Below are 16,605 nucleotides of genomic sequence, written 5' to 3'. Positions count from 1 at the left end.
CAAGGCGAGGTCACTGCATGTGAATGTCGCAGGGGGTTCCGCCAGGGGCCTGGCCAGGCGGATCGGCTTGCGGGGTGGGGCCGCGAAGCCTCAAATCACCAGTTGAGGGCCGGAGTGCGCGCCGCCGGCTCAGAGCCGCGCCCGCAGCTGCCGGAGCCGGAGCGCCGAGCGCACGGGCGAGCCGCGCGGGCTTCTCGGCGAGCGCGCCCCGCAGACCATGAGCCACCCGTGCTCGGGGAGCAGCCGCGGTGCGCGGCCCGCGATGCGGGGCCCCTGAGTCCCTGCGGAAGACCCGGGCACCGAGCGCCGCGCGGGGAGGTGAGTCTGCCGGGCGAACCGCGGGGATGCCGCTCCTCCTGGAGCGCCTCGACCTCTCCCTCCCTAGGAGGACGGGCTGCGAAGTTTGTTGGAGAAAGTTTAGGCTAAAGGGAAACTAGAGCCGGCGCCCTCCCCCCCCCACTCCATCCCCTAACCCCCCCCCCCAGTTGCTTCGGCGTTTGGGGTCGGGAGTGGCGGAAGTGGGGACGGGACGTGCGCCCTCGGGGGCCTCTGAACCCGCTGGGCTTCCCCAAACGTGGCCCGCGGCGGGCATCTGTGCCCTTTGCTCTTGAGGGGCGTCTGCCGGGGCGCCGGGCTCTCCTGAACCCACGCCCTTCCCGGCCGCTCGGCCAGCCGCCCCTCCGCGTCCCCCTCTCTCTGCCCCAAGGCCGGCGGGTGCAGGGAGGCCGGGGCCAAGGGGCTCCGCTGGAGCGCCGGCTTGAAGGAGGCGAGTCTCTCCACTAATCTCTTGGAAAGTTTGCAAAAGAAAGCGGAGGAGCCTGCCGTGTAACCGTCGACAACATCTTCCTCCCTCTCTCCCTTTGTTGAGGAAGAATGAATAGCTGGTTGTGTGGCTCCTTCGGCGTCGGGGGGGGCGGGGGCTGGCGGGGGGCGCGACTGGAAGGAGGTGCCCATCTCAAACCGTCTTTCCCTACGGGCAGAGGCTGCCACCGCTTGGAAAGTTGGATCAGGTGGAGCCACTCATCCAGGAGAGGCCGCGTGAGCTCCGAGGCAGCTGGGCGGGCGGCGTGTTTGGGAGGGTGGTGCCTGGGGTTTCCAGGGGTGGAAAAGTCTGTTTTTGGTGTTAACGCGCTGGAAGCAAGGTGCGAAGGGGAGAGGCTGGCTGCCTCGCTTCGTGCGTGTCTGCCTTCGCCTGAAGTCATTAGCCGAGATAGAAAATGAGCCAGGCCTTCAGAGATTCGTTCAAGCCTTGACTCTTATCTTCCAAGGCTACGCAGATATCTCCAAGGAAAATGCACGGGCCGAGGGAAGGTCAGTTTGAAAGGGGATAATCTCCCCGAGTGCTGCCAAGGACTGGGGCGAGGTCCGGGAAGAGGGGGCCAGGCCTCAGGGCTGGGGGCTGGGCCCAGCCGGGTCCGGAGTGGGAAGGGGCTGCCCAGTGGGTCATGGGGAAGCCACAGAGCACCCGGTGGTAACGGGGTATGTAACCTAAACAGCTCGCCATGCCACCGGCTCCCTCAGCCCCACCCCCTCCCCTCTCCAGTTCTCTGAACTGCCGCTAAGCCTGACATTTCCAGGATGACTAACCGAGATCTCCATCTCCCCCTATTCATATAGAAAGAACTGCTTGTCCAGTGCTAATCTTAAGAACCTTATCATGTAAATCCTATGGTGCTTGAAATACAATCCAGGGAAGAATTATTCATACTTCAGTAACTTGGCTAGACTTCATTGCATTTACTTCAAAAATGAAAGGATACTCGTAATTTTTAAACTCAAGCAAAACTTCAGTTAAGTGGACAAGCTGATTTTATATGTTGCATCGCCTCTCCCCGTCTGACTCTGCAGAGAAGATATAAAAGTACCTATCTAAATTGTAAATTCTCTGCCAATGTCGTAATGGGGCAGCGGAGGCAATATTATTTCCAGAGTTTAAAATATAGACAATTCTTTTTTTTTTTTTTTAAACATATCTTTATTGATTTCAGAGAGAGGAAAAGAGGGGGAAATAGAGAGAGAGAGAGAAACATCAATGATGAGAGAGTCATTGATCGACTGCCTAGCCCGCAACCCGGGCATGTGCCCTGACTGGGAATCGAACCCCGATCTCCTGGATCCTAGGTCAATGCTCAACCGCTGGGCCACGCCCGGCTGGGCTAGACAATTCTTAAAGCCCACATCAGATGACCATCCAAGAGTTTGACCAGAAATATCTCATATCAGAAGTAAAATAGAAAAATCCAAGTAAGTGGGCTGCTCATCTCAGCCTTGACTTGCATGTGATCATCGGTTTCTTTGACACATCTTGGTAAAGCAAGTGAGTCAGGCTGCTATTCACAAGTATTTCAAAGCACAGCCCCAGAGTCTGGAAGGCAGCACATAGGTTGGGAGCTTGTCAGGCTTGCTCTTGTCCCTACTGAGATTTCAGCTCTTTGATGTTCACATGGGTCTCATTTTCATATTAAGATATAGAGTCTTTGACCTTTGTAGTCATGCACAACTAAACAACAGGGATGCATTCTGGGAAATATGTTGTTAGGTGATTTTATCATTGTGGGAACATCATATAATGCAGTTACACAAACCGATATGGTATAACCCACTACACACCTTGCCTATGTGGTGTAGCCTATTGCTCCCAGGCTACAAACCTGCACAGCACGTTACTGTGCTGAATACTATAGGCAATTATAACACCGTGGTTAAATATTTGTGTATCTAAACAGAGGAAAGGCACAGTAAAAATACAGTATAAAAGATAAAAAATGGTACATCTGTATAGGGCACTTACCATGAATGGAGCTTGCAGGACTGGAAGTTGCTCTGGGCAAGTCAATGAGTGAATGGTGAGTGGATGTGAAGGGCAGGGCATCACTGTACACTGCTATAGACTTTATAAATACTGTACACTTAGGCTACACTAAATTTATAAAACAACACAAGATTAAAGCAAGCACAAGAGAAAATTACTGTGATCAAGAGACAGAGTAAACACGAGATGCATGAGGCTGCTGCTGGTGTAACATGGTATACTGTTTTACAGCAAATTGGGGTTTTTAATAAGTGAGATTATTAAAAAACACTAAAACACTACACTCTAAAATTATAGGACATAATTGTATGTGCTATACTTCTATATGACTGGTAGCATAGGAGGTTTATTTTCACCAGCATCACCACAAACACGTGAGAACCATGTTGCATTATGATGGCTACAACATCACTAGGCCATAGGAATTTTTTAGCTCCATTATAATCGATGGGCATACTGTCACATATGTGGTCCATTGTCAACTGAAACAACATTATATGCTCCATGGCCTTAGACTGAGTCAGGACACTATGTCTGTTTACCTGCACAGTGGAGAGAGGTGAAGTCTGGTGGCCAAAGTCTCACCTGGGCTTTTCTTTTAAAGACTGCATACATGCTCACTTGGTGTGCCTTTGTGTGTGTGTGCCTGTCTGTGTCCTACTTGGTTTGGTGTGTTTACATCTATTGCTTTAGGTTAAAACATTTCCCTCTTCATCCTTCCTGGTCAGTCTTCCCCAGAAGCAGTGACTTCATTTGTGAACTCTCATTGTACTAGGGATAGTGACAAGCAAGACAGACATGGTCCCTGCTCTGCTTAGAGAAGACCTACTATTTATTGGGTGCTTGCTATATGTCAGGGCTTTCCACACATGATCACATTTACTGTTCACAACAACCTCATGAAATCAGTATTGTTAATCCATTTTTACAAATGAGAAGCTGTCAGGGAGGTTGAGTAACTTGTCCCGGCCATACAGCAAGCAAGTCAATGGCAGAGTAGGGATTTGAGCCTCTAAGTGTCTGACTCCAAAGCAAGCATAGGTTCTGAGTCAGACCATGTTTGATTTTTAAAAATCAACTAGTATATAAGAAGCACATAAAGACAAGAAACATCAAGACAGAAACATCTCCAAGTGGAGAAAACATGGGAGCCAGAGACTGGAGACTTGGATTTCGTCTCCTCGCTGCTCTTCCAACCACATGATCCCACCTCAAGGCCTTTGCATTTGCAGAATCCCCTGCCTGGAACTCCATTCTGATCTTCTCTTGATTGGCCCCTTCTCTTTTTTCCAGGTCTCATGTCATTATTTCCTCCTCAGAGAGGCCTTCGCAGACCACCTAATCTAAAATAGCCATCCATCCCCAGCCAGTACATTCTATCATTTCATCCTGTTTTGTGTTCCTGAGTGCCCTTGTGACTGGGACGTGACCTAGTTTGTTTTCATATCTGTGTTGGTTGGACTCCACCATCACAGAAGGCTCTATAAGAGCAGGACCTTGTCGAGTTTATTATTTCCTCAGCCTTGGTACATTGTAAACCTTCAGAGAATATATATTGAATGAACATTTATTTTCTTATCTGGAAAAAGGAAGGGGCTTGATTCTCTGAGATCCCATCTACATATAACACGCTGAGATTCTGCCTAGTGGTCAAATGTGGTAAGTGGCTTCTCTGTGAAAATGGAAAGTACTTACCTTGAACCTAGATTCAACTACACACCATGCACTTCCATCCTTTGGATTTCCTCACTGGCGTCCTAGAATCTGGAAAGATTAAAAGTAAATAAAGCTCGAGTAGGAAATAGAGCAACCCAAAGGTTGCAAATGAGCTGCTTCCACCTGTAGTTCCCCCTTCTATCCCCTGCCCCACTTTTAGTTTGTTTTATTTTCGAGGTTATGTCTCTGGGCTGGGACCACCTCCCCCACCATTGGACTGATTCAAACTTGACACAGGGCCCAGGGTTGAGCCAGTCTTTCCAAGTGACTGGACACAGGACAAGGCTGTATTTTAAAGGGGAAGAATTCCAATTTAGAGGCAGGGAGTCGTAAAGGAGAGTCTGGCCTGTGATTTTTCAATGTGTCTGCAGCTGAGAACTCTCTGGAAACTTCAGCTGGAGTGATCGTCTCCTTATAATTGTTCAACTCTCCTTCACATCCTTGGGGTCAGCATCTCTTCCTCAGGGAAGCCTTTCCAGGGCTGCTAGACCCTGCTCCCCACTTCATTGCCCCCATAGCACTGGGAGTCACCAACAGTGGTCATTACTTACTGTCTGCTTCCTCCATAGAGTGGTGACCTCATGAGGGTAGTTGTTTGGCACTGTCCCCACACCCAGCACAGTGCTCACCACATAGGAGTTCCTCCTTAAATGAGCGTTGAATGGAACGAAAGATGCCTCTGTTGACTGAATGATATTTCCTCATTGTCGTTCTCTTCTCTTCTGTTACCCAGGTAAACAAATCTGAGTGTAAGTTGTTCTGAACCAAAGAGACTCTCTTACCCAGTGGTTGTCAGCCCTTCCTCCATGTTAGACAATACCGGAGGACTTTAAACAGACTGCTGCCAGGGTCCTCCCCCTGAGATTCTGATTTCATTGGTCTGGGTCATGGGTTGGGTGTTGGGATTTTAAAAGCTTGCTGGAGGCTTCTTAATGTGCAGCTAGGTTAAGAACCACCACTTTAAATTTTCAGAATTCATTCCTTGCTTTGGTCCTCACAGGCTTGAAGCAGCCATGGTACAAGAGAGTAGGGATATAATTCATGGATATTGTATGGTTCCTGACAGCTTAAGAGGTACTTTCGCATCTGTTATCACATCTGATAATAACACGCTAAGGGATCTACTCTCTGGTTTAAATATTCCCTTTATGATGATGACTCTTAAAAATCTACATCCTACCTTGGCTCCTAACAGCACACGCCAGTATCTACCCTCCTAGACCAAACTGTCCTGCTGGGATCACACGGAACAGCTCCAGAGGTGAGCTTGTTACCCACCTTCCTGGAGGGCCCCTTCTTACACTACTTGGTGTGTTATAGCATCGCACCACTGTCCCACGGCTGAGGCCTCTGTCTCCTAGCCAGAGGCCTGGAGCTCCCAGCTCTTCATTCTGCCCCTCCTCCCCCTCCCACTGCCCACTGCCCCAGGTCCAGTTCTTCATTGTTCCTCAGTGGCAATCAGCCAGACTGACTTCTTTGCCTCCCTCTCTTCCCACCAGAGGTACCAGCATTACCTCCCTTCCATTTCTTCCTCAGCACTTACGGTCAAGTCCAGACATCTTGCCAAAGCCTCTGAGACTTCAAAATCTGGTCCTAAGCTGTGCTTATTCCAGAAGATGCTTCCCGACCCCTGCACTCCAGCCCCACCGCGCAGCTTGCAGTTTCCTGAGCCTGTGGGCGCTTCCTGCCTTTATGTGTCTGCCCTTACAGCATCCTCTTGGAAGGCTTTTCCTTACTGTTTTCCACCTTTCAAAATCCTTCGCCTCCAGCGAGGCCCTCTCTGAGATCCTCCTTGAATCCTTTTGTCAAAGTTGACTGTTCTTCATACGATTTCACTCATCTGTGGGATATAAAACAGAAAGCAACAAATAAACAAGACAAACAAAAACTCAGACATCATGTGGTTACAGAGGGAAGGAGGGTAGAGGGTGGTAAAGGGTAAAGGGGTCAAATATATGGTGACGGAAGAAGATTTGACTTTGGGTGGTGGGCACACAGTGTAATATACAGATGAGGGATCATAGAAATATACACTTGAAACACATAATTTTATTAACCAATGTCACCCCAATAAGTTTAATTAAAAAATTAATTGTTCTTCCCTCCAGCCTGTTAAGGGACCCTGTTGATGGTCTGTATTTTACCCTCTCGGAGCACATGGTCAGGGGTTGTGGCTTAGGACTCTTTGTTTCTCTGGGTATCTTCTAAGGAGTAGGCACTTAAATGTTTGTCGAATTGAAAGTAGAAAGGGCAGGTGTTAATATCCCTCTAGAGCCGAGAATAAACGGAGTTGTGAGGCACTCTAGAACATTTTGGCTCAATCTTGAAACCTAGGTATGTTTGGGTAGGCAGAGAGAAAACAGGCTGCCGGAAACACTGGAGCCCGGGTAGCTTTCGCCCATCATGCTAGCCTGGAAATTGAGTTGATCGACAGTGTGGCCCTGTGCACAAAAAGAGTTTCTGTGGGGTGCTCTTGGCCTCCCCACAAGGTTCTTTGAAATGATCCAGGACTGTCTGGAGAAAGAAGGTGCTGATAGGTCAGACAGGTGAGAGTTCCCAGCTGTGGGATATGTGTGTGCAGGGTGAGGGAATCCTAGTCAGCTTACGTCACTGGTGGGAGGGCCAGGGAGTTTGGTTTCTTTTTTAATAATGATGATTAATGTTGAGCAAGTGCTGACAGTGTGCCAGGCACCGGTCAGCCCCGGGAGCGGCCCCGATGGGAAGGGGCCGCATCATTCTATTGTTCTGCACCCGCTGTGAGCCAGGCCTTCTGTGTGGTCCCAGTTAGACATGGAGCAGACAAGCCCTGGAATTACCAGGTTTGGCAAAGAACTGAAGCCAGGGTTAGGATTAGATACATTGAGTGAGGGGTCTCCTTTTACCCAGCCCCCAGCATTTGTGTATTTCTCTCTGTTGCACACAAAAGCAGCGGGCCCTGTGTGTTTTTGTTGTCAGTTGTTTTCTTAGCACACTCTGCCATCTATCCTGGTTCTTCCTCTTGCACTAGGAGATTTTAGAGGGCTGTGCTGGTTGTCTTTCAAGCCATGTCCCAAATCCTCAATTCCCTTGTGGCACTGACTCTGCAGTAGTTCTATTAAGTGACGATGTTTACTCGGAGCTGTCTTCTCCGCAGTGGGAAGAGGCGTCTGTGTGGAGTGGGGCTGCAGGCTTAGAGAGCATGCTGCAGAGCCGAGGGATGTTCTGCTGGCCAGCCTTGCAGAGGCCAGTGCGTCGGGCGTAGCTAGGCTGCTGTTGTCCAGACCAGTCTGATAACATGACTAGAGGGACTCATTCTGGATCCTTGTGTCTCCAGGAACTAGCCCTAATTTTTATTCAGGCTTGTGTTTCTTTTCCTCAAATGCTGGCCTTATAAATGTCATATAATTTGGCTTAGGTCAAAACCATCATTTGTTTGGGGGGCATTGGAGGCGCTGACTCTCTCAGCGTGAACATTTTTACTAGTGATCAAAGCTGGGAACAATTGTTGGGGCTGCTTTTGCATATAAGCTCAGGTTTCCTTTTTCTTTCCATTCCCTCCTTTTTCCCCCCCACTCTTCCCTGACTATGCAGACACCCATGCACATTGCTTAACCCTGCTGGTGGCAGGCAGGTTCCTGACCCCTCTCCCTGGGGGACAGTGTACATGGAGCCCCCACCTCAGTGGCTTCCCTCTGCAGCTGAGCCCACTGATGTATGGAGGAGTGGCCCACCTCCTGACCCCTGACCCTGGCCTGTCATCGTTAATTAGAGCACATTGATTTATTTATAAGCACCAGGTCATTGACAGAAAAGTTGCCCCGTCGCTGTGGGTTGCACAACTGAGGGGCTGGGCTGGCACTGAATGAGCTCTAGCAGCTGAGGAATTCCAGTAATCCCCGCCTGTTCCTATCATGTAAAAGGTGGTAGAGAAATGTGAGCTAACCATCTAACATATTTACAACATTTTCTCTAATGCACTTGTTACTGAAACCTTGAGCCCCTCCTCAGTAATCTTTTCGTTAGTCATGCGGTTCCATCAGTTTCAGTCACCTGAAATAATAAAACAGCTCATGTGCGTCTAAAGTCCCTGAAGTGTGTTTGCCCTTTTCCGTGGGCAGACCTGCTGCCAGCCCAGGAGAATTCCTCTGTAATATCAAAAAAGGACATGAGCAAACTTCCTATTTGTATTAAATTTCACTATGATGCCATTCAATGTTTGTCTTTTACCGCCCTGAACATTTTCTTTTGTTAGGCAATATATTTCCATTTCCTTTCGTAGGTAGGAAGTCCGTTCTTGTGATTGTCTTAGATTTATACCTTCCCTCCTTTCATTCCCCTTCAGAGCTGAGAATCATGGCTGCGGGGAAGTTCGCAAGCCTTCCCAGAAACATGTCGGTGAATCACCAGCTCCCCCTGGCCTCGTCCATGGACCTTCTGAGCAGCAAGTCACCTCTCGTTGATCACCGCGCAGATGCCTATCAGGACGTGTCTATACACGGCACCCTTCCACGGAAGAAGAAGGGCCCTCCTCCCATTAGGTCCTGTGATAGCTTCAGTCACATGGGTACCCTTCCCCACGCCAAATCCCCACGGCAGAACTCACCCCTGACCCAGGACACCATCCAGGAGCACCCACGGCAGGACTGGAAGGGCGAGGCCTTCACCTTCAGGTAACTTCTTTAATTTCATGCGGGAAAATGACTTGTCTTAAACAACTTTTTTAAAAAGTCGTCTTATGAGGGGAAATGTCAAACATGTATAAAGGAGAACAAATAGTTTAATGCGCTTCCATGGGCCCATCCCAGCCTCAGTTATCAACCCATGGCCAGCTCTGCTCTGTCTTTTTTCCCACCCACTTTCCTTCCTCTGGTATTATTTTGAAGCAAATCTCAGACCTCATTTTATTTTATCTGTGAATATTTTGGTATGTGTCTTTCAAAGATAAGGGCTTGTTTTTTAAAAATATATAATCATAACACAAAAAAACTATAACACCTAAAAAAAGAACCATTTTTAATATCATCTAATATTTGAGAGTATTTTCAAAGCCAACCTTCTGTATCATTACATCCCTCCAAAAGAAGCATAAGTTTGTTTTTTTTGTAACATCAGACTCTGAACTACATCCATCCAATTCTAAGGAGATGCCAGGATGTCTATGAATTATGACCCGTATCTCCATATATTTAGTTGTAACATGATGAAATAAAATTTTGTGTGGATGCATCATTAGGCCAGCTGAAAAATACAATAGAATTTGTTTCTCCTTCTATCCACCACACATCTGGGTAACTGTAAGCTTTATAGTTGTACAGGCTTCTTCTCTGGGTTTGTAAGGGGCCTGGCTGTGATTGGTTCCTGCTTGTTCAAGCTGGTTTTGAACCTGCACTCCTTTTCCTGTTGGGAAAGATCAGCAACCTGTGATGCTACTGGGCAAAGACAGGGTTGGTTTCTTTTGTTACATCTGGTGTGTCTCTTTTTGTCCCATCCTGTAGCAAAGAAGGCCACTTTGATCGTGGCTCATTTATTTGTTCAATACCTATACATGGAGCACCTACATTAATTAGAGTACACTGATTTTATAAGTACTAGTGCTTCACCTGGAAAATTCTTCCCAACTCCTCTGAGTATCTAACTGAAGGGCTGGTCCAACATTGAAGACATTCTAGCAGCCAAAACATTTCAGTAATCTGCTCTTGCCCTTTTACAGGGTGGAGAAATATGTGAACTAACAGGATAGCTATGGAAATCTGAAACAGTGTCCTCTCAGAGCCCATATCCTACTGAAGGACCCAGATAACAAATACAATTAAAAAGATAATACAATTGCAGATTACAGTAAGTGTTATAGAGGAAATAGAGGGATGTGCTGGAGATTTATTGGGTTATATCTGTTTTATAGGGTCAGGTCTCTGAGGAGATGATATTTAAGCTAAGACCTGAATGAGAGAAGATAGTGTGAGAACCAGTGGAAGGCTGGCCCAGGCAGAAGGAGAGCAAGTGCAAAGACGGTGCCAGAGGGGTGGGGGACAATTCTGGCATGTTTGAGAAACCCTAAGTGAAGCTGTGGCTGGAGTGTAGCAAGTTGAGAGAGAATAGTATAGATGTTGGGAGGGAGCTAGGCAGGTAAGAGTTTAGAGTTAGTTTTTAGTATTGCAGAAGTACAAGAAGAAATTAAGTGGAGGCCCAGGTATTCTCTGTAGAAAGCATTAGAGAGCTCTGAAATGTTTCTGACATCAGACCAGAAGTTCCCCAACGAGAACCAGATCCATTAGAAGGCCCTAGACATGCTCCAAAACAAAACTCCTAGCTCAGAGAGCCTGCTGGTGAAACAGGTAAATGCGGAGGTACATGCCTGTGCACAATATCGTTTCTATCACATCACTGGTGCTTAACAGGTGAGATGCAGAAGGGGAGCCATCGTGGCTCCCTCTCATGAAGCTACGAGGCAGCAAAGAAAAATAGCTATTGGTTACCCCAAAATAAGCACAAAGGCCAGAATCCACGATGTAGAGTCAGAACAAACCGTCACCTGGCTTCCTGTGGCCACTTTTTATTTTTTACCTTAAACCTTGTATTACCACACACAGACAAGTCACAAGCTCATCTCTTGACATTCTAAGGTCTTGGCTAGGTGCCAGCTCTTACCAGGGGACACGCCAGGGGGCTGGGGTGGTCATAGAGTCATGCTTCCTATCTTGAGGAAGTTCTTGATAAACATCCAAGGTCCAAGCTGTCGACCTGCCAGGAGTTCAAAGCTTTTTGACTTGAAAACTGACTTGGACAGAGAGGTCCGATCTCTGTAAAAAGATCTAATCAGGGGTCTGGGCGAAGGTCCTGAGTTTGAAGTCCAGGCAGTGGGAGACTTAACAAGCACTGCTGGCTTAGGTTTGTTTATGACTCAGAGTTACGTTCATCCAGAGCCACATCTTTTTCCCTTAATTTAAAATACCTTGTTGCTTCCTGCATTTGCCCTTAACAATAAGTGCGTATCCTTTAAAATTCTGCTGAAAAGGCAAGTGATTGTGTGTCAAAGGATCATAAAGTCCTGTTCCCCCACTTATTATTGCTAATGACCTAATACATTGTTTTAAATATTCCGAAGTGTTCCCAATTTTGAGTTTAAAGTTCCTTCTTTTCTCTTTTTTAAATCCCCTTAAGTAGTCCTAATAAGATTATGAGCTGCCTCAATTTCTTTCAGGAACAAGCCGTTGATATAATCAGACTTTGTGTCTGTGAAAAAGTAGAGACGAAGATTGAGAACCCGGGGTTCCGGGGAAGGGGTTTGCCTAAGGTGCAACAGGGAGCCACGGGAGGGAGAAATAGTGTTTCTATTCCTAACTCATTGCTTACATACCAGCAGCCCACTGCCCCAGCTCACTCAGCACTGGAAGCTGGGAGCCACGTCTGTTTGAAAGTCAGAGCTTTGACTCTGTGTCTTCAGGGACCGCAGACTACGGAGGTCTATCTTTAATAAGAGTATTGAGCCCTGGATGGTTTGCTCAGTGGTTAGAGCGTGGATCCACACTCTGAAAGGTTCATTCCCTGTGGTCGATGTTTCTCTCTCTCCCCCTCCTCTCTCTCCCTTTCCCTCTCTCAAAAATCAATGGGAAAAATATTCTCAGGTGAGGATTAAAATTATTGATATTTTAGGGGGCTTATTTCTGGTAAACTCTTTTGGCCTTACTTGCTGCTTTTCTTAGTGAATTTGGGCATTAATTTTACGACTTGACTGGGTTTCAAATGTGAAACCTTCCTTTTTGTCACATTTGGTGTTGGCATGACGATGGTAGGGCCATCACCAAGAGCCCAGGCCCGCTCTTCACATGCACCCCCTGTGTGTAGAGGGAAACTCTCCAGGCAGCACCTCCTTGTCTTGTGAAATACTCTGATAAGTTGCAAGTTTCCCAACAGGTGTGTTTACCTTACTAATCATTAAAAAGTCCCTTTTATTATGATTGAATATTAATTGAATATCTACCCTGTGAGGTCCTGGGCAAAGCAGAGGAAGTCTCCCCTTTGACCTAAAAATTTGTAGTATTAAACTGTCATATAAACATGTCATATCCACATGAATTATTATCTCTTACATTTTATAGTTTTAAAGTATCTTAAAGGATATATTCATAAATTATCTCGTTTGAACATCATGTGTGAGAGACATAGCAGATTTTATCATGAGCATCATCACCATCACCATTTACCCTTGGGAAAATGGTTCAGGGATGCTGAGGCCTCTAAGATCAGACCCTAATGGGTGACTGAGCTGGGATTAGAACCCAGAAAGTGCTGTAGGGCCTTCCTCAGATGCTGTGCTCCACAGCCTCCCCAGAATGTTGGCACTAGCTTTGGGCATCCGCTGAGCTTATCTTCTTGCGTGGAAAGCTTCAGTCCGCATCGCGTGAATCCAGGGCCTCCAACATCCCCCTCGGGGGGAATGGAACCTCAGTCCCCAAGAGCCAGGCAGAAGGCAGGCCAGGGAGGGGGAGTTGGTCTGCTCATTCGGAGACTGTATCTCTTGGCTTTGTTGTTGTCTTGGCTGCCCTTGGATGTACTTGTGGTTTTGAAAGGTGGCCAAAGCGAGAAGCCAGGGCTCTCTTAAACCTGCTGCCTGATGTCACAGAGGGAGCCTTTGTTCGCAGGCTTCTCCGACAGGTCTGCAGACAGGATTTCCCCCTGACATTAGCGCTGTTCACTGGTGTCTCTTTGATTCATTTATCTTCAAGGAGAATTTTTATTTGAATCTGGGACCTCCCTTGGGCTAGAGGGGACCGGTTCCTGTTGGTGGATATCTGTGTCGCTGGGATAGCTGAAGGATCAGCGCTTGGAGGCGGTCCGGGTCCTTTTCCTGCCTGTGGGTACGTGGAGGCACGCATTCCTGGGAACAGCTGCCGAGTGCCTAATTCCTTCTGCCCCTTGTGCTGTGGGAGCATGTGGTGGGACAATGTGATGTTTCATTCATTTGCATGAGGGAAGCTGACTGACTAGTCACAAGTGTTTTAACCAACAGGGGCCAGGAAGTCTGCAGAATTAGCCCAAGTTAAAATCCGGTATACTTTCCCAGGCAGTAAGTAACCTACCGTGTCACAGTGTCAGCTCCTCGGGGCTGAAGCACAAGTGTCAGGCACGGCATCCGTGCGGACTCCTATCCAAACACTGATGTCAGGGCTTCACTCTGGGCTGTGTCGATGCCGTCACGTGAAAAATCGTTTTGTTTGTTCCTCTTCAGAGCTACCAAGGTCTATAACCACTGCTTTCTCCTTAATGAAGCAAGTTCCCCCAGACATAAATCTACCTTTTAGCTCAGAGTTAATCAGAAGGATCTAAAAGTGAAGATCCACATGCAAAAATCTGCATTTTATTTACACGTGGTCATGTCTGCTATCTGCAGATTGGAAGCTTTTTGTGCACAGAGGAAATGTTAGGTTTAGAGCTGAAAAACTCTATTTAATCAATTAATAGATTTTATTTAATAGAAGGCCATTGATTGAGTTAGCAGAATGACAAGAATGTCTCTACCATGTGTTGAATTTTTATTTTTTAAATTTCAAAGTTGAGTTTTACTAACATTTTGAAATGCCCTGTGGTGTTTGAATGCAGCTGTTGTGGATGGGTGAGTGAATTCCAAAGAATGGTGAGCATCAGGTCCCGGTGGCCCCTGGTGTGCTGAGGCCAGGAGCAGCCGGGTCAGAGGTGAGCTTAGCCCCTGCTGGGGATCTTGCTTGCCCCAGGGTTGAGGGAGCCCAGAAAATGGAAAATGCCTGTCTGTCCACCAGCTGCCCGACAGTAGTCCTAAATCCTCTACTGACAGGGATGATTTGAACCTGAAGTCTGGGATCTGTGCATTCTCAGCTGTTCTTCTGGAGAAAACGAAAGGATTTTTTTTTTTTTTTAACTGATTGCAAACCACAGCCAAGAAAATGATCAGAGAATTACACAATGTCATCCTCAACATTTTCTCTGGCTCCCCCGACCCCTGCATCTTGGACGGACCTGCTTTAAATCATGTTTTTTCAGGCTTCCTACAAGCTGTTTGGGAAAGGTCAGGTTTTTTACTATTCTGACAGTCAGAAACTATGAGAGTTTTTTGTACCCTTGGTATGTGTTAAAACGTGTTGTAATCAGAAGGTGCTGTGTAGTTACAAATTATCCGTGGTCTTATTACATGTGGATCTGGGTTCCATCCCAGCCTGGCCAGAAGGATGCAAGCTGGAGAAGCTGTAGTTGCTATTGTTGATTGGAAGGAGACCGTAGGCAGGAGCCTGCAGGCAAGAGCCCTGGACTGGAGCCACAGGACTGATAAGCCCTCGGGCCACCCTGCTGTTCACAGCTTTGTAATGCTGTCACCACCCAGTCTGTCCCTGAGAGACTAGCTATGGGACTGGATGCAGAATTTCAAGTTCTTTCTTCTCAGAGGCCTCAGGGCAAGCACTCATGGTCTTCTGGTTTTAAGGATGTACTGTTATTTACAAATTACGGAAGTCTGAGAAACTTTTCATAATTGGCCCAGTCTTTAAGCAGCCTGGACTGCCTGTGGGTCCAGGTTTACCTGCAAACATAGCAACCAAAGGTAAGAAGACTCCTGCTGTGGAGAGAAAGAGAAAACACAAGGGAGGTAACCCAGAGGTCTCAGTTGAGGTCCCTGCTTTTCCGCTTACTCGGTGTGTGAACTAGGACAAGTCCTATACCATAAAACGGGGCTGAAAATACCCCCAACTGAGGAGTGCAGTCACTAAATATGAAGGCTCCACTGAATGTCAATGCTCTGACTTTCACACGAGCTTTCCGGGACTCCGGGTGGAGCGGGTCGCTGCTCTCAGCTCCCATCTGGTCACTAGCAGATTATTCTTCTGCTCCAGCTCTGCTGAGTGGCACCTGACCCTGAAGGCTACAGGTGCGTTTGCTGGGACACGGATGTGGCCACGACCATCGGAGAAGGCTGCCAGTGACCTTGATGCTGATTCCAGCAGCCAGACCTGGTAGCCTTGTGGCCTTGTGCAAGTTACTATACCTTTCTGAACCTTCACATCCTCAAAGGGCAGCTATAAGGTCAAGGAGAGTCCCATGCGAGGGTACCTGGCACGGAACCTGGCATGGAGAAAGGCTCAGATGTCAGTTTTCATCCTTCCTTCCTCCTGGGAGGCTCCTAATGCTCCTGTGTAACCTGAGATCACATTCAGTGCCTGCGGCTGCCGTGGAAGAAGTTTCCCACATGTTGGCGGAGCCTGGCAGGAAAGCTCTATCTGGGTCTGCCCTAAGCTGCCCTGCAGCAGAGAGGCTTGGCCACCACTCACGATTACAGGTCTAAGCACCTTGCCCTGCGCTGAAAGACCAGCTCCCCATTGTGCTGAGACTCAAAACAGAGGCTGTTTTCAGCGGACTGGCCCAGCCTTTGGCCGCTCGTCTGTGTTCTTAATGTCAGTGTCTTCACTGTTTATTCTTCATTGAATGTTTATTGAGCTTATTTTGTGTCAGGCATTGTTCTGGGTACCAAGTTCCCATGGAGGATGAAACAGATGTGGGCCCTGTCCTTAGAGAGGGCCCAGATTAGGGGGCACACAGACAGACACATCAACAAATACATAACACAATGAGGGGGTACAAGGAAGGGACAGCAGAGAGCCCCTTGGATTGGGTGGAGGGAAGGCCTCTCTGGGGGAGGAAACATTTGAAGATTTAATATAAAAAGAGAATGTAAAATCCTTCATTAATATTTTTGTGTTACTATGTTTGAAATGATAATACTTTTGAAATAGTAGGTTAAATAAAATATTTAAGTTAATTTCACTTATTTCCTTTTAATTGGCTACTGGGAAATTTAAAATTACATTGTATTTCTGTTGGACAACACTGATCTAGACCTTGATAAGGAGTTAGATTTTCTCTCTAGGGCAAAGAGGAACATTTAAAGTAAGGGAATAGCCTGATCTGATGTAGTTTTTAGAAGCTTACTTCGTCTCTCTGTGGAGAAGCGATTGAAGGGGGAAGAGGGGCTGGAGGGAGGTTAGGAGGTGGTCCCAAAAATGCAGGAAGCAGGTGGGGGTGTGCTGCAGGATGGTGGTGGAGGAGATGAAAGTGGGTGGATTCGAGATCTGTTT

General features: G+C 47.4%; 1 protein-coding gene across 1 annotated transcript in view; it reads left to right on the top strand.

The window, feature by feature from the left end:
- The first annotated feature begins 247 nt into the window (after positions 1-247).
- BCAR3 (BCAR3 adaptor protein, NSP family member) overlaps positions 248-16,605 on the top strand; it is a 106,990-nt gene continuing 90,632 nt past the window's right edge. Inside the window, exons 1-2 of the mRNA XM_087820601.1 lie at positions 248-318; positions 8,850-9,177. Of these exons, the coding sequence (XP_087676727.1) occupies positions 8,861-9,177 (317 nt within the window). The 5' untranslated portion in view covers positions 248-318; positions 8,850-8,860. The remainder of the gene's footprint in view (positions 319-8,849; positions 9,178-16,605) is intronic.

This window comes from Miniopterus natalensis, chromosome 9 (assembly GCF_054644295.1).
Source record: "Miniopterus natalensis isolate mMinNat1 chromosome 9, mMinNat1.hap1, whole genome shotgun sequence".
In the NCBI taxonomy this organism is placed as follows: Eukaryota; Metazoa; Chordata; class Mammalia; order Chiroptera; family Miniopteridae; genus Miniopterus; species Miniopterus natalensis.
The sequence above is the reverse complement of the archived record's forward strand: the minus strand, read 5'-3'. Positions and strand labels throughout refer to the sequence as shown.